The 23,662-nt window shown below is 30.2% G+C and overlaps 3 protein-coding genes and 1 long non-coding RNA gene across 4 annotated transcripts; 2 read left to right on the top strand and 2 right to left on the bottom strand.

Moving 5' to 3' along the window:
- Positions 1-1,025: 1,025 nt before the first annotated feature.
- Positions 1,026-2,176, top strand: LOC107430657 (protein MIZU-KUSSEI 1). The gene has a single exon (XM_016041523.4). The coding sequence runs from the start codon at positions 1,054-1,056 to the stop codon at positions 1,816-1,818; it is 765 nt and encodes a 254-aa protein (XP_015897009.2). The 5' UTR covers positions 1,026-1,053; the 3' UTR covers positions 1,819-2,176.
- A 1,011-nt stretch (positions 2,177-3,187) lies between these two features.
- Positions 3,188-6,031, top strand: LOC107430656 (uncharacterized). The gene is made up of 2 exons (XM_016041522.4): positions 3,188-3,412; positions 5,657-6,031. The coding sequence occupies exons 1-2, from the start codon at positions 3,275-3,277 to the stop codon at positions 5,858-5,860; spliced, it is 342 nt and encodes a 113-aa protein (XP_015897008.1). The 5' UTR covers positions 3,188-3,274; the 3' UTR covers positions 5,861-6,031.
- A 53-nt stretch (positions 6,032-6,084) lies between these two features.
- Positions 6,085-6,800, bottom strand: LOC125419053 (uncharacterized). Its single transcript, XR_007238039.2, has 2 exons — positions 6,653-6,800; positions 6,085-6,381 (listed from the first exon to the last, which is right to left on the bottom strand). It is a non-coding gene; the product is annotated as an uncharacterized LOC125419053 (long non-coding RNA).
- Positions 6,801-9,151: 2,351 nt separating this feature from the next.
- Positions 9,152-12,795, bottom strand: LOC107430651 (uncharacterized). The gene is made up of 7 exons (XM_016041519.4): positions 12,277-12,795; positions 11,186-11,362; positions 10,942-11,088; positions 10,716-10,817; positions 10,563-10,633; positions 10,396-10,463; positions 9,152-9,780 (listed from the first exon to the last, which is right to left on the bottom strand). Exons 1-7 carry the CDS (start codon positions 12,520-12,522, stop codon positions 9,542-9,544), a joined length of 1,050 nt encoding a protein of 349 aa, XP_015897005.3. The 5' UTR covers positions 12,523-12,795; the 3' UTR covers positions 9,152-9,541.
- Between the last annotated feature and the right edge of the window lie 10,867 nt (positions 12,796-23,662).

Genomic DNA, 23,662 nt, shown 5'->3' with positions numbered 1-23,662 from the left:
CGTAAATAAAACTTTTAACATTTTATCGGAGTAAAGAAGAGTGTTTACATATTGGTATGAAGGTAAGTATTGTCCTTATTTATTTGAATGGGAGATTTATGTGCCAATTGACACCGGTAGAAAATTATTTTATTTAATTTTATTTAAAGAAAAAGGACTTGCAAATAAATATGGTATAGAATTATATTTGGGGTTTTTTGAAGGGAAACGATACATGAGTTGTGGCCAATCTGGTGCTGCATTTGCAATGCATTTACATTCTCAATGTTGTGGTCTGGCTTCTACACACATTGCACAGTTAATCGTTGCATTCTTTCCTTGATAAGTATAATACTCATCACTACTACTCTTGGAGTCATAAATTCCAAATAATATATATATATATATATATATATTTAATTTTTACTCCGAATGACTACTTGTGAAACCCATCTACACGTGAATGAAGGGGACAATGAATGAGAAATACAGATGGCAAAAATTGTCTGATAGGCCATTTCCCATCAATGTCTCCATGCCCTAAAACCATTTTCGCATGAATTTTGGTCTACCATCCTATTTTCATGTTTGTTTGTTTGTTTTTGCTAAGTAGTCTTTTGTTCTTCTGCATAGTGAATAAGATAGCCATTTTAAAATAATGCATTGAAACTGCTTAAGGCCCAAAATCAACTTACAAAAATGCCCATAAAACGGAGATTCAAACCAACAGAGACTTCAAAGTTGTAAGTCAACGTAAAGAGAAATTCCAGCGTGGCATGAAGGATAAATATGATTGGAGGCAAAAAAATAATAATAATAATAAATAAATCTCATGGCCCCCACACTAAACCCAATGAAAAACATTTAAACCGAAGGGCAAAATTTTCAACGGCTATATTACTTTCCCGCGCCAACTCTCTCTCTCTCTATATATACATATAAACCCACCCAAATAGTGTATTTTCCAAATTCCCAAAAAGGCTCTTCTCCTTCTCAATTTCTCTGTCATTGTTTTTTTTTTTTTTTTTTTTTTTTTTTTTCCCATCACCACTACCCACCATAACCAAATAAACCATGACCAAGATCGATGCCCTCCGTCGATTCCTCACGCCCTGCTTCTTCCCCACCTCCACCACCACCACAACATCAACCACCATTCCAACCCACCGTCCAAAGAAACGCCTCAGCACCTCGCTACGAGACGATTACCCACAAGACCCCCCAACAAAACCCCAACAAACACCCATTTCCCAAGAAAACCACCAAGATTCCCAATCTTCTTCTCCCACCACCACCACCATCTCCGCCGCCCCTCCCCGCCCTTCCAAGACCATGGTCATTGGCACCATCTTCGGCCACCGCCGTGGCCACGTCTGGTTCTGCGTCCAGCACGACCGCCTCTCCACTAAACCCTTCCTCCTCCTCGAGTTGCCGTTGTTGACTCACCAACTCGTCAACGAGATGCACTTCGGACTAGTCCGCATCGCCCTCGAGTGCGATCGGCCCGAGCTCGCTTCTTGCCCTCTCCGGTCCGTCCCGGTCTGGACCGTCTACTGCAATGCGAGGAGGCTCGGTTTCGCCGCGAAGAGAAAAGCGAGCGACCGTGTCCGGTTGATGCTCAAGACCATGCAATCGACGACGGTCGGAGTCGGAGTCATTCCTACTGGGTTCGGGTCGTCGGAGTCGGATTCGGAGGAGATTATGTACATGAGATCTAACTACGAGCACGTGGTGGGAAGTGCTGACTCGGAGTCGTTCCACCTGATCAACCCGGACGAGTGCGCGAGTCAAGAACTCAGTGTTTTCTTGCTCAGATCACGGAGTGGAATTTCCCATTAAGGGCATTTTCGGTATAAGTTATAGGAACCCTTTTTACGTTTCTTCTTCTTGGTTTTAGAGGGGACCAAAAAAAAAAAAAAAAGTTACAGGAATTTTCTTTTTTCTTTTAGGGAAATTAGATATTTTATTTTTTAAGGAAGAGCCTTTGGAAAAAGTGAAAACTAGGCGTTTTCTAGTTTTGGATTTTAGAAATTAAAATCCTCATAGGGGCTTGGGAAGAGAAACTTTTCTCTTTTGGGTTGGTTCTTGATGAAGGAGAGAAAAAAAATAATTGTTAATATCATGTAATAATTTGTAGCCTGACTAGATTTTTTAGGGCTTCTTTAATTCTTTTACAAAACAATCTTTTGTCAACTGGGCATATTATGTAAAACCCAAAAACTAATTATTTGGAAACATTAATGAAAATTTTTCAGTCACTTTTTCTCTTTTATTTTTTTACACATATTCTTTGAATCTAAGAAGTATTCTCTTCAATATTTTGATATGCCTTTGCCTTTGCCTTTCAAAAGATTTTTAGTTTCTTTTAAGAACATGAACAAATTTTATTTTATTTTTTTTTTAAAAAAATCCACTTAATTTTTATATACTATAAGGGAAAAATTGGTCATCATATTAGTATCATTCATGGTGCAAATATTTTGGAAATCATAGTTGGGCTTGAAAATTCAAATTGTGTACTATTAATTGCTTTTCACGAACTTTAAACTTGTTGTCTGCACTGCAACATTTGCTTCATGACCAGCTATCAAGTATATACTGAAAGCAGAAACGGTGGTCACGTGAAAACTAAAGCTTCATATAATTTATGATAAAAAAAAAAATTTAAAAAAGATTTATTTATATTTTTTGGTAATTAATTTTGTTTGTTAGAAAGATGAATGGACTGTATTTGAAAAACACTACCACCCACAAGACCTAAAGATTCGAAACCTTGTAGCTTCGTGTAACATATTTGGTCATGCTCATGTAACTATATGGACCACTTACAAACAAACAAACAAAGTATATATCAACCAAAAAACTGTGGTTGCAAATCTTCTGAAAAAAATTTGTTTACCAATAATATTACAGACTTTGCATTTAACATTACTATACTCCAAAGTTTTTTATTGGAATATGTAACAGTTTGTGAAAGCCGTACCCACACATAATTATCACGCCCAAACATAGATATTTTCTTTTACAACTGTTCTGATTTTAACTGTTTCTAATGCATACAAACTTCAATTCTATGAACGGCAAAAGGCATGGACAAGTTAAGACTTGGAAGCACAAAAATATCTAAATTCAGGGCTTAAAACCTCCACCACCTAAATCCCGTTATTTATTTTCCATATAGTTTTTTTTTTTTTTTTTTTTGAATTTTCTCTGTTTATATATATATATATATATATGTAACTTAGAAGGTGTTCTGTAGTGTAGTCCATCTACTTCTCAAAATATTTTGCAAAAGATGTTGGAAGGAAAAGCTGTAGTTCGCGAAACTGACATGTCAGAAGCTATGCAGAACCATGTCATGGAGTTGGCTTACAAGGCTCTTGATTTGCATGAAGTATCCGACTGCCAATCCATTGCTCATTTTATCAAACAGGTTCTCTTTTTTTAACTCTCTAAATATTCTATTAGGCATCATCGGACAATTTATACTGAGCATCATCATAATTTATTACCAGTAGTAATAAATCAGGAATTAGATGATTTTTTACTATATTCATATATATATATATATATATATAATAACATCTATTTTGTTATATGGGGATGCTTTTTTTTTTTTTTTTTTTAAGTATGAAAATTACCTTTCCCAGAAGTACTATATATAAAACATAGCAAGATCTTTCCTTTGATATTTTCTGTTTTTGTTCATCAAACCAGAAAAGTATGTTCCTTTTCAAAAAGCAAATGCAGGGAAAGAAAGATCCAAACGCTAACTTTGCAGCAAGGAATATATAGTACTACTAGGAGTTATTCCAAAAAGGGGGATATTAATTGTTTCAAATTGAATTAAACAGATATGAAGCAAATCTTTCACTAGTTGCTACCCACTTTAGGTCCCAAATTTGCTTTTTAAAAACTTATATAAGAAAAAAGAAAAAAAGAAAAAGAAAAAGGCATTTTTATTGGAACAAAGACGAAATCATTGATGATTTCAAGCCTTCAAGGATCTATCATATTTATATGATTATATATAAATTAAGGTTCAGCTTGGTGATTCTGATCTTTTTGTCTTTTCTTTCTTTTTTGTCTGATAGTTTTTGGGAGCAGGATTTAAACTAGATTTAAAGCTGTATAGAGTGAATCTAGCTTAGGACAAAGAGAAAATAAAGTAAATATAATAAACTAGAGTAAACTAGAGTAAACTAGAATATATATTCGACCTTCAACTTTTTGTCTCCAAATATACTTCGTCAAAATATGCTTTTGGATTGTATTTGCTTCATTTTGCTCCAGTGATACTGGCTGATCCGAAACAAGGTATTAATCATTGTATCTTCCACTTTTTCATAGTTTAATAGCACTTTGATTCTTTTGATTTATAAAATTTTACAATTTAAATTTTTAATTTTTAAAATTAATAATTTAAGTTTTTAATTTTTAATTTGTTTTATATTGATTCAATATCTAATTTAGCTACACAATAGCAATAATTAGTTTAAAAACTTGTAGTAGAATTCGTGAAAAATTAACATTAAATCAATTGTAACAAATTTAAAAATTAAAAAGCTAAATTGATAATTTTAAAAGTTAAAAATTTAAATTGTAAAATTTTAAAAATGATAACTTCTAAAACCCCTTTTTTATTTTCATTGTAGCAAACCAATAATGAGATGCAACATCAAAGTTTTAAGTTTTCAATAGTACTAAATTGCCCTTCAAACTGTGTTGATAAATAACTAAAATAGGATCCCAAAAATCTTAAATGGATTGGCCAATTAACCCCTAAAACATTATTTTAAACATTAAATGGATGGATCATATACCATATGATATCAAATTGGAATGTTGTTGATTTGGGATTATAGATATGAACCAAGAACTCTCGTATGAGAGGCCATGGAATCACCACGAGACTACCATTTAGGAGACAATGTTTATTGTATAGATGGAGATTCTCCACCACTGACCTAGGGAGAAGACTCAGTCTAAATGGTTTATGGGGCAATGTGTAGATACTTGATTTATCAAATATTCTTTTCTATTTATCTTATGCTTGACCTGGATCTCTATTTGTTCTCTTTTTTTTCTTTTTTTCTTTTTTTTCCTCCTTGTGTAAGCTTTTTTTTTTTTTTTTTTTAACATTGAAAATATTTAATCATAGGTATTTTATTTGAATTTAATAATGTTTTAAAAAATTGATTTGATAAAGTGAATACATATAATCTATTAAATTCATAATTCATAATTAGAATTGAAGAAAAACCAAGCAAATAATCCCAAATCGTTACGATTTGAACTTCTATAGTTATAAAATCTACTAGTTATGGAATTTTATCTTTCAGAATTAATAACATTTAAACTATTACGCATCTTGCATTTTACCTCTGAACTATAAAAATCGATGTTATCCTTTTAAACTAATATTTTCTTCTCAATCGAGCAGAAAATATTAATAAAAAACACTGTGTAAGTTGTGTGTATTGTTAATTTTCTTCAAATTTTATATTAAGACTGGCAATAAAACTGTGGTTTTATGAGGCAATTTGAGGGTTTTGTAGTTTTGGGAGGCAAAATGTGCCAAATGAATCACTGAAGGGAAAGAGCTAATTGCCTGTTTACACACACACACACACACACACAATCTTTTAGCTAATGGAATTTCAATTTGCAAAAGCAGAAACTTGATGAAGCTTATGGATCAGCATGGCACTGCGTGGTGGGTAAAGACTTTGGATCCTGCATTACACATTTATGTGGAAGTTTCATTTTCTTTCGCGTGGAGATGATGGAGTTTCTCATCTTCAAGGACGGAAAGGACTTCACAGAAAGCAGGGAAGAGGCCGTTGGAGTTTTGCAGAAATCTAATAAAAACGATTCATGAAAATCCTATCTTTTCATGTACTACTGTAATAACATCAAAAGCAAGAATCTCAATCTCTCACCAAGAAAATTTGTTAGAATCTGAAGGAAATAAAAATTGTTTAGAATTATGGATTAAAGGAACGTTGCACAAGTTGAAAAGTTATTAGTGACATTTTGATTTGGTTCAGCAGAAGATTTCTCATATCCAACATCTCAACTTAATATACAGAAGGAAAAAAAATATATCTGAAATTTCAATAATCAACTAATACATGGCAAGTAGAAACAGACAATCCCTTCAAAGTTTGGCGATCACTTCAAAAATCATACTATTCAATAGCCCAAGCATATATGTAAAACTAGTGCAAAAATCATCCTCCTCTGCAGTAAGCAAGCAAGAAATGCTGTAAAAGTAGTGCAAAAATCATCTTCCTCTGCAGTACGCAAGCAAGAGATGCTCCTCCTCTGCATGGCCTGAATCATGAGTCGTGATATCAGTGATAATGACCTGAATACGCAACAGCTTGGTTTCTTGGGTTCCTATTGACCGGAAAATGAAACAGAGAGACAACAACCAAAAATAATAATAATAAAAAAAATTAAATAGAATAAAAAAGAAACAAATAGAAGAAAAAGGAGCATCAAGCAGTCTATTTCTAGTTTATTATTTCTTTAATCAACAAAATTTCCTGCATTGCAGTGAGGAGGAGGTAATCTGCAACCCAAGGATTAGATACAAAAAGAATCTATGTACCAATGATCTAAACCTCAGGATGCAGATTACCCAATCCTGACCCAATATCCACCTTACCAAGAAGAAACAATTAAGCTCTCAAACTGTAATAAGTAGAAGCTTGTAGTAGCTAGCAGATAAGGTTGAGTACCTAAATGCATGATGGTAGGTATTTATAGTGGTTTTCTAATACTAACATGATATTCTCTAATAAAGCAAATGATAAGGTTCGATCTTAACCATAATAAACAATGATGCCCGTTCTTCCTGTGGCCAATGATATATGGTAGGGCCAAATTTCTTTTCAATGACAATGATTTGTTTCTTGCTTGACTGCTTTTTCTTCCAGGAAAGATTATAGATCTTTTCCTCTACATGTTTCAAGAAAACAGTCTCTGCAAATTATTGTAAAACAGATATAATATATATATATATATAACCGTATATGGTGCAGACGTCTGCATATTTTTATCATACGGACCTCAATAGTGACGGCGATTTTAAAAAAATAATCGTCAATATTATCATACAAAGACGAATATTGATAACGGTTTCTTCATAAACCATAGTCTTTGAGGCGGTCCGCACAGAATCGTTTCGCACTGTAAAATTCACTATATATATATATATATTTATATATATACTTGCATAAAAAAATCCGCTCCAACACAAAAAATTAATATTGCAAAAGAACATCTAGGCCTGAAGTTAATGATAGAAGAATCTTATAAAGCTTTACGTATACTCTCCTGCTTGATCATGAGGTGATTCTTTAGCTCTCTCTCTTTCAAATATCATGATGATGATGATGATGGACTGTAAAGGAAAGAGGGTTCCTATTTTGTTCTGGCTTTATGGTCTCAATCGGCTTTGAGGCAGAGGCTTATTCTTATTCCTTTGGCTATTGAAAATGATTTTTTTTTTTTTTTCTCTTTTTAATCCCAGCTCACAAGCAGGTTTGTTCTGTCACAGGAGCAAAGTTCAGGATATGCATAGATAAAACGAATAAAAAATAAAAATTCTCCCAAATCTTGGAAAAAGCGGATTGCTTACTATGAGTAGCTCACATAATTCCAAATTTGCACTAACACTTCTTACTAAATAATGATATATTACTGTTCACTACAGTAACCAGAACTTAAACAGAGTTTTTGCAAGTGGAATCCCATTGTTCAATCCTACGTGACGATTCTTCAAGCAGCTTAACTACACAATTTTGAAGCACATTCAAATTAATTAGTATCATCCAACTTATACTACATGCACAACCAAACACAGAGTATATATGATTATAAGTGTGTCAATAAGATTCCTCTTGAGCAATAATACATGATGGCATAAATATGCATGCAAGAAATTGCAAATTGCTTTTAGTGGAAAATGGAATGGACCATGAATTAGGTCGAAACAAGAAATAAAAACAAAATAAAATATAAAAATAAAAATTTGCATCTTTTATTGGAGGCGGCTAATAAACGAGAGAGAACCTGCAACTCTTTCAACATGGGAATAGATGCCATGGCACGGATATTACTTTTCCACAAGGTCCCTCCCAGCAACACCAAGTGAAATTTATGGAAAGGTCTCTTGCATATATCTTCTGGGATTTTTTCTTTTAACTGATTGTGTTCATATTTGCATATATGCATTTATGCTACTTTTATATATATATATATATATATACATATATACCATCCTATATGTTTCGTCTATAGCCTCTTACTCTCTAACAACAGAAACATCCCCTGAGAGAATCATATATACACCCACATTTTATCTGATTACTATCTTGTATACCTGTCACACCCTTCGATTACGATCCTGTATATTTGTCACACCTTTCGATTAATGATAGGTACTATAAAAATATGCCAATTTTCATTTTTGAATTAAATGGTCAAAAGAAACACAAGAGAATCTTTCTAATTTAGCGTCACAAGAAATGATATGCGAAAAGCATGCACAAACTATGCTTATGATGTTGGATAAATGTTTGTTAAAAGAGTGGCAGATGAGGTCTTATTTGTAACATTGTTTAAAGCAAACGAAAGCTGTAAAGCACCAGCTTAAAAAGATCATCATTTTCACTAATGGTAATTATTATAATCTTTTTCCTTAAGCATATATAATCAATAATAAGATCCTGTCTAAAACCACCGTACCAGTTATATCAGCTTCCAGATGACAAGGTAAGTGGTTGTAGCTCTGTGAGTCACCAGGAAAATTTTTTTTTTAAAAAAAAAAAGAAGGAAAAAAAAAATCCTACATGTCGTACGATGATTTCTGTATTTTGTCAGCGGAGATACACGACTAGTAATATTGCGCACTTGAGGCTTCTACGACGTTGCGTTGCAATAAGAGTTATAGGATTAAAAACATTTTAGATCGTAAATTTAGTTTATCAAAACCCAATGGTCCAAAAAAAGGACCATTAGTTTATGACAACTTATGTTTTGGTATTGAACTCCTAGAGAACATGACAACTCCTTCCTCAATAAGACGTACAGGCATTTAAAGAGCCTCATCCTCCGATACACCAACAAAAGTAGTATAAAAAAGGTCAGGTAACAAAGGAGCTGCCAGAACAAATCTGTAATGTTGATAAATATTAATCACCAATGAATACCTTTTGAGGTTACAAACTAACAATGCTTAAATTGGTACAATAATGTGACTCATGGAAGTGACTACCTATACATCAAAAAAAATTATCGCCTCATGGCAGCAACCGCAAAATTTACCACGATAGGATTTCTCAAAACTACCAAACAAGTATTTCACCTGCCCATCTTGTATCACTAACCAACTTCATTCTATTTCCTAACTTTTTTAACCTGTTGGAATCCTAATTTTCTTTTTTCTCTTTCTTTTTCTTTTTCTTTTTTTTTTTTTTTTTTTTTTTTTTTGGTTTTAATCAAATTGATAAGCACAACTGATACCGAGAACACGAGAAATCTGAGCGAAATATTAACTTGTTTCAATGCGTGTTAGAAGCATCTTCAGCGTTTCATAGGTCATGAACACAATGCCTACACCTGGAACAACCTTGTAGTATTCTGGCAGAATCCCTCTATACAAGCCCCGCATGCCTTCGGTCTTAAATATAAGTCTAAATGTTCCAAACAAACCAGTATTATACACCCGGGCTCGACCAGCAGCCCCCTCCAACTGCATTCTTCGCCTCACAAGATCTAGAGGGAAAGTTGCTGAAAGAAAACAAAAGGTAGTAAGAAAATAACAAACAATATTCAATCTAAAGTATATATTTGTTTACTTTGATTGCATAGATTTACTACATATTTATTCATGTTCCTATCAGTTCATTCCTATGATGTAAACATAACCACATAAGTTTGCAATCTCTCACTACCACTCAACCTAAAGTGGTTGTTTCACCCTTTCTTTATCTAATAACCAAAAAGCCTCTTCTCCAGTCTCTAAAAGCCCCTGTGATTGCAATCTTTTGTCCAAGAGTAGCCTAATTAACTGATTTGTTTTGACTTGCAAGCAAATTGGATTTTAATGGCAATAGTAATCATATTTATAGTCAGAGAAACAAATGGTTTGAATAAAGGTCTTTAAAATATGACATTATGAGCCGCTAACCAAAAAATTTAGGCACAAATTAACTGAACATGAAGGCACTTCTCTCTCTTCTCTGAAAGTAAAGATGACCATTTTTTGCCCTCCTTAGCCTCAACTTCAGGGCATTTTTCAAAAGATATAAAACAAAAGAATTGCAATAAGGCTAAGGTTATTCAATGTTTCAAACGTGGTGTATGGGGCTAATATATACACCCTTTAGGTAACGATAAGCTCACCAGTTGATGATGCAATGCCTGATAGACTCCCACAAGCAAGACTGACCATGATTGTGGAATCGTTAGGCCTGAAGTCACAAGAAAAAGTTAAAAATAATTCGATAGAGCATAAGAAGAACTAATTAACACTGATACCCCCAAGTGACCCCAACAGTGTAATCTCTCACCTTCGAGATTGCCAGAAAGACCTCAACATCTCATAAACAGAAAAGCTTATTGCTATACTGGGTCCAACACCCTGCATACAAAGTATTCAAGAGGCAATCAACACCAGCAAAATGGAGATATATAATAAATGGATAAAGCCTTGTAAAACATACCAAGAGTGTTGGTCCTAGTCCTTTATACAAGCCCAAAAAGCCTTCATCTCTGCAAATGGTATGAAATGCATGCCCGATACCCTTATAGTATATTGTATTTCTCTGCGAAGTTTAAATACTGATAAAAATCAAACTGAAAACACATAAGGAATGGGCAGTTATGAACCAACCAGACCTACATTAATCAACAACATCAAAGAACATTGGAAGATTCTTCCCCAGTTACCTGTGCTGCGAGACGTGTCCTCACAAGATCAAGTGGATACGTTGCTGAGGCAGCTGTTATTCCTGCCATCCCACCACTGACAAAGTGCACAAAAAGATTTGCACTTGCATGTTCCCTACGATTTTCCCCAAGAATTGACTGCAATGCCTGCAAAACAAAAGACCAACAAATAATTAAATAAGCTGAATGAATGGAATATCAATTTACTTTAACTGCACAGTTAACTTGAAACATCTGCACTAACATTCTTGTAGCGTTCATAAGCAAAGAAGTTGACAGAAGAATAAGGAAGGCGATGAGCAATTGTAACCAGATTGCCTTTCCAAAATGCTCTAATCCCTTCTTCTTTGACAATTCGCGAAGCCTCATGCCATATGCTAGCCTTGCTCAATATCGCAACATCAGAATGCATTCCTTGCACCTAAAGTATATGATAGAACAGCATCCAAACTACCAGTTAAAGGAAGAAGTGCAAGAAAACTACATGTGACTACAGGAACATAAATTATACGCATGTAGGGTCAAATTATATTCTATACTAAGGATGATAAGATAATAATTGCAATTCACCAAAGTTAGTAATTTCAGAATCATCAAACTCTGATATTCAACAAGTAGAATAAAAAGAAAAATAGGTTAATACTTTTTAAATTAAATTGAATGTATACAAGTCTCAAAAAAAGAGACCTTTCTTGCATTCACAGATTCCTAAAACAGAAGCTTTCTTCAAAAATAAAACCAATTGAGTATTCAATTGATACCCATCCACCCTTAAATCAGTCCTGAACAAAACAACCACAACCATGAATTCCAACACAACTCATGATCAATTTATCCATTCACTATCCCAAAAAAAAATCCTTTTAGCATTAAATTATTTTAAGAAACGAACTTCCGTTAAATTTTTATTACCAAATTATACATTAAAACTAATCACAGCTGAAAAATGTGCTTCCATACCTCCAATCTCACAAAAATACGACGGGTTTCTTTTTTCTTTTTTTCTTTTTTTCTCTTTTTTTTTTTTTTTTTGGTAACTACCTATCTACCATCCTCACCAAACATTAAATAAGCCCTTCTTAATTCATATACAAAAGAATTCCACATTCTTTTCCTATGCATTATCGAAATTCAAATATCTTTGAACTAAACAACTGTCTACCAAGCCGAGAAAACAAACCCCACTTCCCCAATTTGAAAAACAATTATCAAAAGCACCAACCCGCAAAAACCGATTTCATAAAAACACAAACTTAATGATAACGAATCTTAAAACCGCATGACTTACAATTAAAAAAAAATTTAAAAAAAAAAAAAAAAAAAAAGGAGATGGACCTGAAAGAGGATGGTGAGGCGAGCAAGAGGCGCAGTACAGGTCTTGCTAAAGGCACCGGCGATACCACCGGCGAGAAGCTGAGGCACGGTGCCCATCTGGGATTGCTGATTGAGAGACTGCTTCACCTGGCCATGCTGCAAGAATTTCCTAGCACCGCCATCGACGACGGTCCCTTGGGCAGCAGCAGCAGAGTTCAAAGCCATTTGGCCTCCTTCAACTACCACCCCACCAACCCGAGCTTCCATATTTATAGCCCACAACTCACTCTTTTCTTCCTTTTTTTTACCCTCTTCTCTCTCTCTCTCTCTCTCTAAAAATTGCCCCTCTCTTTCTCTTCAAGAATGGAAAAAAGCTTGACTTTTCACATGCGTTCGAACCAATTGAAGAAGAAAATTTCCAGAGACGCTTGAATTGGTAAAAAGCATGGACTAGAATGGTAATGGAGAAAAACAGAACAGAGCAAGAAGAGAAAACCCCCAGCAGAAAACCCTAATGTGGAAGGTAGAAGAATTTTAATAACCAAATAAATTAAATATTTAAATTGAATTTTTGAATTGTTTTTTTTTATTTTATTTTTTGTGTGGTAAACAGTGCTTTTCCAAGTGTGGACTGTGGACACGCTTCACATGTGGAACATTGTTTTGTTTTTGTTTTTTTTTTTTTTTTGGCGCTATTTCCCATTCTTTTTCACTTTCTTTTCCTTTTTCTCTTTTTCTTTCTTTTTTTCTATATCTTTAATTTATGTCTTTTTGGCCAAAAAAATAAATAAATAAATAAAAGAAAAAAAATCTTCTTGGATACTTTATTGGATATGATACTATGATTCAGTGTTAAGTAATTTAAATTAAATTATTGATTTTTATAAATTAAACTAATATGAATTATATGAATATCTATAATTTATCCACTTTAAGGTTATTATTAATATGCTTCAAAAGAAAAAGTTTATTATTTTGAAAAGAATATTCATTGGACTATTTTTTTAGGAAAATAAAAAAATATTATTTTTGATATTGGTCTGCATTTTGCATTGTTTTATTAGACGTTTATATTTTCAACATTATATATTTATTTATTTTATTTTTCATATCAATAACAAAATTATATCTTTTTTTTTTTATATTGGGTATTGTTGAAAAAAAAAGTCGCCTATACTACCTTACAAGTACAACATTCTCATTTGTTTGATTGTAAAATTATTATACATTGATGATTTAAATTCATATAATTTTTCAAAATACAAAAGCAAATCAGCAAAAATCTGCAAAATACAAGGTATTCTGGTGTAACTTTTTCTTCTTTTATATGTTAATCAGAATAGTTGAAAAAAAAGATTGATTTTGTCATTTGTAAAACGAAATAGAAGGTGAAGCTATTTTATATTTTGGGATAATGTTTGCAAGAACTAAATAGATTTTTGTTCCACTCGAAAATATTTTTCTTTTCAATATCTTTTTTGAACCTGCATAAATTTGACTCAAAACACTTGTTGTCCATAAAAATAGCATTTTAAGTAATTTTCTTTTCTTCACCTCATTAATAAAAAGTGAGAAAATTATATTCAAATAAACAATCATAAAATGAATAATAATTAAAAGAGAGACAACCCAAAAAAAAAAAAAGGGCAGACGGAGAAAAATAAGTAAATTCAGTTGTTGGGTTGGCGTTTTCTCTACACAAAAACTCGCTGGAATTGACGATGATTGAGCATTTTCATCGGGGTTAATATTGACATTTTGCAATGTCGGTGTATCCCATTTTAAAAAACCAAAAATACAAGTAATTGCAAGGCCTTTTTTTTTTTTATCATTATTAATTATTTTTTTAATGTTAAACTCGTTTTTCATATGTTACATGCCGACCATTTCCTCCCAATTTCACTGCATTTTCTCCTCTGTTTTTCCATTATTCTTCTTCGTCTTCTTCTTCTTCTTTTTTGATTAATTTTCGTTCTCCAATCGGTTTGATTAAAACGTAAACGTCTAAACAACGATTTGAATGGAATTTTAATGAAAAGATTGCATTTGACAGAGTCTTAAAATAACCAAATACTAATGTTTTCTCAGAAAATTATAGGAATTCAATCCCCACTTTCAATATAAAAAAAATAATAGTAATAATAGTTACATTTGAAACTCATAACACTTTAATAGTATATTCATGTTGGTTTTTGCTTTTGAATTTGTAAGCTTTATGATTTAGTGGTAAAATTCACTATAAATACACTTGCAAACCCTGAATTTAGTTAGATTTGAATGAAGTCTTCTCTTTTTAATTTTGAATATATTGTAATCTTTATTCATAAAAATCTTTATCTCTTTTTGAACCCTGTCCTTCTATTAAGGTTCAAGGGTCAATTCTCTTACTCATATAAAAATAATAATAAATAAATAAAAAAAGGATTCTAGTCTCTTATGCTTGTTAAACAAGAAAATAAAATAAAATAATAAAAAATGTGGCTCACTTTTTAACTTTTGATCTCTCATTTTCTGTCCATGTATTATGGTTCAAGAGTCTAGTCCCTTATTCTTAAAGATAAAAAGATAATAATAATAAAATGAAAAAGGGCTCAAGTTGGTTATGTAAAATAAAATAATAAAAAATGGGCTCATTTTTTATTTTTGTTCTATCTTATTTTGGGCTTCAATATGGGCCAGAGCGACTCTCAGTCCACGACGGAAAGAACGGGTTTCTCAGAGTGTAGGCAAAATGAAAAAAAGAACAGATGGGCCTAATAATGTCAAATGGGCTTCATGTAGAAGCCTTCCTATATCCATTCACCATCTTGTTCTTCTTTCATCTTTTTTTCTCAATCATTTATAATAATTTTTATTTTTATAATCTAAATTTATTAATTTTTTGATTGTAAATATAAATGATTAAATCAATTTTATTATACATATCCATTCACTGTTATTTTAATATTTTTATTTTAAATACTCCAACTCCAAAATAAATAATAATAATAATTAATATATTGCGGTGAGGGTAAGATCTTTTGCCTGTGGAAAGTTGAATCCACCAAAATCAAAACGCTTTACAGATACTAAATTTTCGTCTTTTTTTTTTTCTTTGTTTTTTTAATTTTCTCTACTTTCTTATTATAAAGTTATGATACTTTTTTCACATAACCTGCCTGTCCAATGGGATTTTTCTTTCTTAATTTTTTATTTTTCACTTTTTTGTATAAAATCTCTCTCCAACTCTCTTGAAATTTCTTTCACAGCTTAATGCAACAAAGAGGAGAATCTGAACCAATTATTTTATTATATTGATAATTTATATCTCAACCGAAATTTGTACGATTGGCTTGCATTTTAATTTTTTTGTGATATTGAATATTTGTAGATGCTACATCACTCAGGTGACTTGTTTTTATTTGGTTACACTATTGGGAAAATTTAATGCATTCAATGATATTAAACATGTTGGTTTTTATAGGCTATAAGGAGCAATTTCATCCTCTCATCCTCTATCGCTAGTTGGGACTTGGGAACAAGTTGCTTTCTTCTTTAACTTGATTATCCAAAAAAGTCTTTCATAATTGTTGAATTATTTATGTCTTTATCTTCTTGATTTGATGCTAATTGCTTGATGTATGCATATTTTCTGTGCTGTGTTCTTTGATCTTGATTAACTTAAATAATCCTTGATTAATTTGTGGCAATAATAATTTTGTCCACTGTATTAATAATATATTGAATTTGTTCACTGACTACTAGTCTACTAGTCCTTTCATGTAGTTTTGTCGTCACTTACAGAATTTAACCTTTTTATTTTGTGAAAAGATCATAGAATTTGATTTTGATTGATTGCATCGTAACCAAACCCCTTTTCTCCACGATTAGGGCCTTTATGGGATTATTTTCTGCCACTTACCCTTACAAATTACTTCCACTTTAAAAGGTAATTTTTTTGAAAATTATCTAATTTTTTTGGATGATTTTTTAATAACAATATTATCAAATTAGTTTTTTTTTTTTTTTAATATCGAAGACATATTACATAGTTTTTTGCCGAACATTATGTATCAAAAAAATATTAATTTTTTTCAAAATGATTTGTCATTCTAAAATCATTTTCAAATGGACATTTAATTTTGTTGTTTTTTTTTTCTCTACCAATAAAAAAATAATAATAAAATAAAATCTTTTGTTGACATAGAAAGATATCCGTTCACCTTTCTCTTCTTTTGTTTTTTTTTTTTTGTTTTCTTTTTTTTGCTTTTTCCTTTTTCTGGGCAATATTCCATTTATCTTTGTTTAAGATGACATAACCCAACAGAGTAACTCTTTTTCCTCATTAGAAAACTAGCCCTTTCGGAGTATGGACTTTGTTCTCCTTTGATCGAGTAATCAATGTATAGTTAAAACTTCCCTTTTGATGCTGAATAGGGAAAAAAAAAAAAAAACCTGTATTTAATCCTTACACAAACAATATAGTGTAAGGAATCATTCATAAATGAATATTTAATAATTATTTTGCAAAATATACATGCTTTGCTTTGTTTGACGTTGCACATGTTTGTATAGTTTTTGTTTTCATCTTTTCTTTTACCCCTTAGGTGAATGCAAATCTTGTGTTATTTAAGGTTTAAATGGGAGAAACTTTAATTCAAGTTTGTTCTAATAAAGTTTTTATATTTTATTATTATTATTACTTTTTGTCATCGGTGATTGAGCCATCCATGCATATGACTTGACCATGGCTGAGCCAAACTATTTGATGAGGGTATCCGAACAATAAAGTTCGAATGATTGAATGACTAAAAAAAGTATGGATTGTGAAATATCATAAGGTGCGAAACCATGGAATATCATGTCGCTCATGTGCTCCAAATGAAGGTAGTAAAGGAAAAGAAATTCACCATAATTACTAATGATCAAATCCGAATAACCAAAGAATTGATTATGATGAAATTTGTAGTATCCAAAAGAAATTTTTGGAAATTTAAGAGAAAATTTGTTTAAAGTCCAACCATTTATCATTACTAATCAACATTTATCAATGGGATCAACACTAATGCACATTGTATTATCTTTTTAATTTTAAAAGATTATTATATATTAAAGGAAAAAGGCTTGCAGTATAATAATATAAATATTATATATAATGTAAAATATAGGTCAGCATCTGGGAGTTGAAGGTTGCAGGTAGGTCTTAATGCTTTGCAGACAGTACAGGGGCCGCCAAGGTTGATAGCTACAAGATATCAAGTTTGAATACCAAGTTCGAGAACATCGGACGGTCTAAAATTAATGCTTATGAGAAAAAAAATACATAAAGTACGATATTGATCAGAAACTGCTTTGTTAATTAATTGAGTAAAGGGCTTTGGTTTTATTTGCCATGACACAAATGACACAGTGACTCATGACACAACAACACTTCTTCTTCTTCTTCTACATCCCTTCCCTTCACGCATTTGCTGACGCCATTACAGTCCTTTTCTTCTTTCCAAACCTAACCGCCCCTACAACACTTCCTTTCTCGTGATTATTTTTCCATTTAATTTCCATTTTTTTATGGATAAATAAAATTAAAACCTTTTTTTGAGTTGGATAAATTAAATTAGTTTAAGTGAGTTTAAATAAAATTAATATTGGTTTGTCTGTTTTGGGATCCTCTCTTTTGTCTACCTAAGGGATTTCATGTGCAACAATCCCCATAGAATTTAACGATATGGGTTTTAAATTTTTATAATAAATGGGAAAATTACTATTAGGTGTCTTCAAATTTATTTTAATTATATTTATGCTCCTGAAAAATCATGACCAACTTTCATGTCACTTTTTTATGGATTAATTTGAATAGTTAAAATTAAAATTATATTTTTACAGTATTAATTAATTATGTAATATAAAATATTATTTTTTAATTATTAAAATTTAAAAATTATCATATTTTTAATAGATATAAAAACCTAAAATAAAATGAATGATAATTTTGTAAAACATGTTTACTAAATATAAGTATGGCAAAAATAAAATTTCCCAAATCATAAATATATAGAAAAACTATTTTGACAAAAATCCGTTTTTATAAAAATTCAAGGATATTCCTTATAAGTTTTTAAATGAGTTCCTGTAAATGAATTCATACAAAATTTGTTCTGTTTATCAATACATTTTAAATGTGTTTGAATTTTAATCATTGTTGTAATAATAGTTTTTTTTTTTTAATCTAAGTCACAATATTTTACATCTTAAAAGAAAAAAAAATATTAAATTTTTTATTCTATAGGTGTGATTATAAAAAACATACCAATTAATCAATTTTATTTAAACAAGATTATACAAAGTACAGACTACAGTTGAGTATCAGTATCACCATCATTGTCATCGCAATCAGAAATTTTGTGTACTTGCAAAACTACAGTCTAGATTAGGCAAACTTCAATCTCCCCCAGCTGTTTTTTCACCTTAAAAAAATAAAAATAAATAAAATAATGCATATACATTTCTTTTAATTAAAAATAGAATAGAAAAAAAAAGAATAAGTGGATTTATAATGATAAAAATATATATATATAAAGAGAAATAATGGTGAGCGCTTTATCCAATGTAGGTTAGAGCATGTGAAATCTGGCAAAGGAAGAAACAAAAACTAAGCAACTTTTGAAGAGAGAGAGAGAGAGAGAGAGGGGTTGTGTTTGCGAAGCGAGTAGTAGCAATAGGGTCACAGTGACAGTGGTACGGAGTTGATGAAAGTAACCAAGTAAAGGCAGCTGTGTCTGTGAGACTGTGACCATCTGAAACTCCGTTCCGTCGGGCTAAGTTAACGGCAAATCCGGGCGATTCTGTTTATTTTTATTATTATTATTATTTTTTTTTTTCCCAACCAAAATCCAAACCAAAAGATTTTTGGTTTTTTTTTTTAAAATTAATTTATTAAGGACGGACAACGTTAGCATGACGATCTCACTTCACACTCCTCTCCCTACTCTCTTCTATTTAGCATACAGTAACAGTCAAGTTTTGAAGATCTTCTTGTCAGAAAACCACAACGCCACGTCGACTAGATTCACACAGTTTCTTTAATTTAAAATTAATAATAATAATAATCTTTTTTATTTTTATTTTTATTTTTTGGATAATATTGATAATTGAATTGATAATTATTACTGTAATTTGCATGATAAAAAAGTTAGTTACAGTCAAATATTTGATAAATTATTATTTAATAATTATTATATAACTATTTGATAAATAATATATTTCATTATTATTATTATTATTATTATAATAGTATGTTATAATTAAAAAATATTTTATTTATTATTAATTTGTTTACTTTTAGTATTATACTTTTATTATTATAAATAACATATATCACAAATATAATAAATTTTGATTAAAAAATTATAATAAATGAAAAAAAAAATAAAGAAGAAAAATGTTGATCATAAAATTATTCAGTAAAATATTAATATATTTATGACAAAAATGATATTAAATTTTCAATAAGGATTAAGATTGATATTTTAATTATAAATCATTAGATAAGTTAAAATCAAAATTTAAAACATTAGTTTTTTAATGTTTTTGAAAAATTGATGGTAGAGAATATAAATTATTGTAAAATCAAAATTTTTTTGTTTTATTAAACATTTAAAATAGCTTTAAAATCTTTAATAATTAATTTTAAAATTTCAAAATCAATCCCAAATGCAGGCAATTGTTTGATCAAGTGCTTCAGAATTTCATTTTCAATTTGGACTAATAATAATCTTTTGAATATTCCTTTTGATTAAATTAAATTGAATATTATATATCTCTATAAGTACTTGGTCATTTAACTCATCTAAAAATGATATTTGATCTTAGAAAATACATTTTTAAATTCAAAATTTAAACTTGAATTTAGCTAAAAATAATTTCTTTCTCATATTATAAAAAGAAAAAAGAAAAAAAGAAACTAGTCTAAAAATGATGTTTGTAAATCGTATTGATTGATTTTGATTTTTGGAATATACCTATGGTAGAAACTTAAAAATAACCCGACGTTAAAAAGATGAAGAGATGATAATTCAAGATCTTATTATTTATTTATTTTCCATCTAACTGTTTAATTATTTACCAAGACCGAGTAGCTTTTGTCTTTTTGATAATTGGGATGTGAGAATTCGACTTTTTTCTTTTTCTTTTCTTTTTTTAATGTACAGTAAACAGTCAAGTTTTGAAGAATTCTTGTCAGAAACCACGATGCCACGTCGGCTAGATTTACACTCTTTCTTTAATTTTTTTTTTTAAGTTATATATATATATATATTTTATCTTTTTATTGGACGTGTGATATTTGAATTCATAATTATTATTGTATAAGAAAAAATTGCTTATTCAGAAAAAAAAAATTTTATTTGCTTAATTGTTTGATTACATGCTTCAAAATTAAATTTTTCTTGTACCCAATTTGGACTTTTGATGAAATTATATTAAATATTATATATCTCTATAAGAACGTTGTCTTTTAACTCATTTAAAAATAATGTTTACAAATCATATTGATTGGTTTTTATTTTTGGAATTTACATTTGGTAGAAAGTTCGATGTTACCTTTCAGACTCAAAGATAACCCCAACATTAAAAGATGAAAAGATGATTATACAAGATCTTGTTTAGTCATTCTTTTTTTCCATTTAACTGTTTAATTATTTGCTAAGATTAGCTTTTGTCTTTTTGATCATTTGTACAACTTTCTTCTTTTTCTTTCTTTCTTTCATTTTTTTTTCTTTTTTTTTTGGGGATAATTGAGAATGTGGAGGTTTAAATTTTTATTAGTGTCGGAAAAGTTACAGAACTGTGTCTTGACATTGGCAATTCTCTCTCTCTCTCTCTCTCTCTCTTTTCCCTTTCTTTTAGCTTGCAATTATAAACTATATACAGTAACAATCATTAATCCATACCAGCTTCCACCCTCCAACAGCTCCGTTGAAACTGAGGGAAATAAATATTGGGAAATATATATATATATATATATTTTGATAATATAATATGGTCATATATTTAAGAAGCCAAAGATGCTGCAGGAATATTGACCTTATCATACATACAAAAGTAGAGCAGCGATATACTAGTATTTGAACTATTTTTACACATACAAAGGCATTTTGATGAACTTTCATAAAGCAGTGGGACATGCTTTCTGGTTCAATAGATCGTAGTATTGTGTCATGACACTGATGTCAGCCTACTTAATTAACATGCAACATTTTAGGCCATATGTATTAGTTATTACCAAAAAACAATTTAGACTGTATATTATTTTATAAAATATATATTTTATAACTACGTTCAAGTTCCAAATGGCTAAAATGATATTGAAATAAATTATTTGCTTTATTAATATTGCGAGACACTAAAAAATAAAAAAATAATTGTTCATATAATAATTATATGGACCCATTATGGTATAGATTATTTTGGCAAATGAAGTGGTCATATGAGGTCATTTGTAACCGATCTTCCTCTTCTATTATTTATTGTTTATATAGAAACGAATAGATCAAGATACAAAATTATCATAACTAATAAGCATAATAATTAGGTACGTTGTGGGCAACAAACCTTCCTACACACATAATTATATTTTCTCCAGGAGAACATTTATTTATTTATTTTTATTTTATCCTCCCTCTCAAGTCATTTTGCAAAACATTTTGAGCTTCTAATTAGATAATGATCAGCAATTACAATATCAAGATTAGAGTTTTATAATTATTATTAACACTTGTTAAATATGGTCTGTTTATATACTAATGAAATAATGCATGGGGAATCTAATGTTTTGTACTTCTTGAAGTATATTCGTACTGATTAATTAGTTGGACCCAATTGACAAGAGAAAATATGTCAGTCAATTTTTATTTTTGTTTTGTTGTCTAACACCCAATAATAATAATAGCAATAATGATTGCAGTCAATAAGAATGAGCCAAATTAGTTACTACTAAACCCTACATTAATTCCTCTTAATTGTTAGATCGATCTCACTGGAATAAGTACTAAAATGAAGGTCAATGGGATTAGAGCTGGAGGTATCAAAATCAATTTTCATAACAAAAGAAAAAGGAAAAGGAATTCCAAAAAAAAGGAAAAAAGATTGAATTGAATTTTGAAGAAGATGACGATGATTGGAGTTGGCGCTCTTGTCGATTGAGCATTTTGAAAAGCACCAATGCTCAAAATAAGTACTGCTTAATTAGGTGGTTACGTGTAATCATAATCACATTGACATGCATAAAAACCTAAACTTTAATCACTTCACAATCCCTATAACACTTTTGCTTTCTACTTTAAATCCAGCATGTAAGTATATTATAGTTTTTCGTAAAACCTTTTGATCAATCGTCTAAATCTCAAAGTAAGTGGTAAAGGAAAGGTTTCTACTTTAATCCAGCATGTAAGTATATTATAATTTTTCTTAAAACATTTTGATCAATCGCCTAAATCTTAAAGTAAGTGGTAAAGGAAAGGACCTGCCTTTTTTTTTTTAATTTAAAAATTTAAAAGTGCCACGTCAAGCAATTGGTGAAAAAACATCCAAACCCCATCAGGAAAAAGGAAAAATATTTATCAACAAAAAAAAAAAAAAATAAAAAAAAAAAATATATATATATATATATAGAATTTAAAGCAGCCCAACCTACAATTACAACACCAGGTTTTATTAAATGGGGACCATTGGAGAAATTTAATATATAATATTGGGCCCATCAAATATAATTAGGTGTAGATTTTCCAGAGGCCATTTAGCAACTTTGTTTTTTCTTTTATTTTGCTTTTTTAATGCAAAACTTAAATTTCTTTTGTTTGGGACTGGAAACCAAAATGCAATAACTTTTAATTATTCAATTGCTTCGTCATATTTTAAATAAAGTCTTAAAATGTCCTATTTTCATTGATAGAGTATTTTAAATGTTGTTGGTCATTGTCGACAATATCTCTTAGATGTGATACATAAACAAAATTCATAAATAAACAAGATTCATATATGAATATGGTGTCTCCTTATATGTTTCTTTATATGTCTCACTGCATTTCTATTCAGTTAGTATATTTAATTTTTTAGAATTAAAAAAAATAAAAAAATTCAGTACATGATATACAGTTTTACACTTTCATCTTTTGGTTTTATAAAGATATTTCTCATTCTTTATTATTTTTTTTTGGTTGAAAATGATATTTCTCATTCCTTAATTACAAACATGAATATAGATTTGTATCATGTCAATGCAAACCATATATAAGATATTTGACAAACATTTTCGGTGGATATGAAATTGTTCTTTAAATACATACATCAAATGGGAGATAAGTTAGGATCTTAATTAGCTGTAACTTTCTGTGCATAATAATAATAATAATAATTTTTTTTTTTTTTGGCA

This window comes from Ziziphus jujuba, chromosome 6, assembly GCF_031755915.1.
Source record: "Ziziphus jujuba cultivar Dongzao chromosome 6, ASM3175591v1".
Classification (NCBI taxonomy): domain Eukaryota; kingdom Viridiplantae; phylum Streptophyta; class Magnoliopsida; order Rosales; family Rhamnaceae; genus Ziziphus; species Ziziphus jujuba.
The sequence above is the reverse complement of the archived record's forward strand: the minus strand, read 5'-3'. Positions and strand labels throughout refer to the sequence as shown.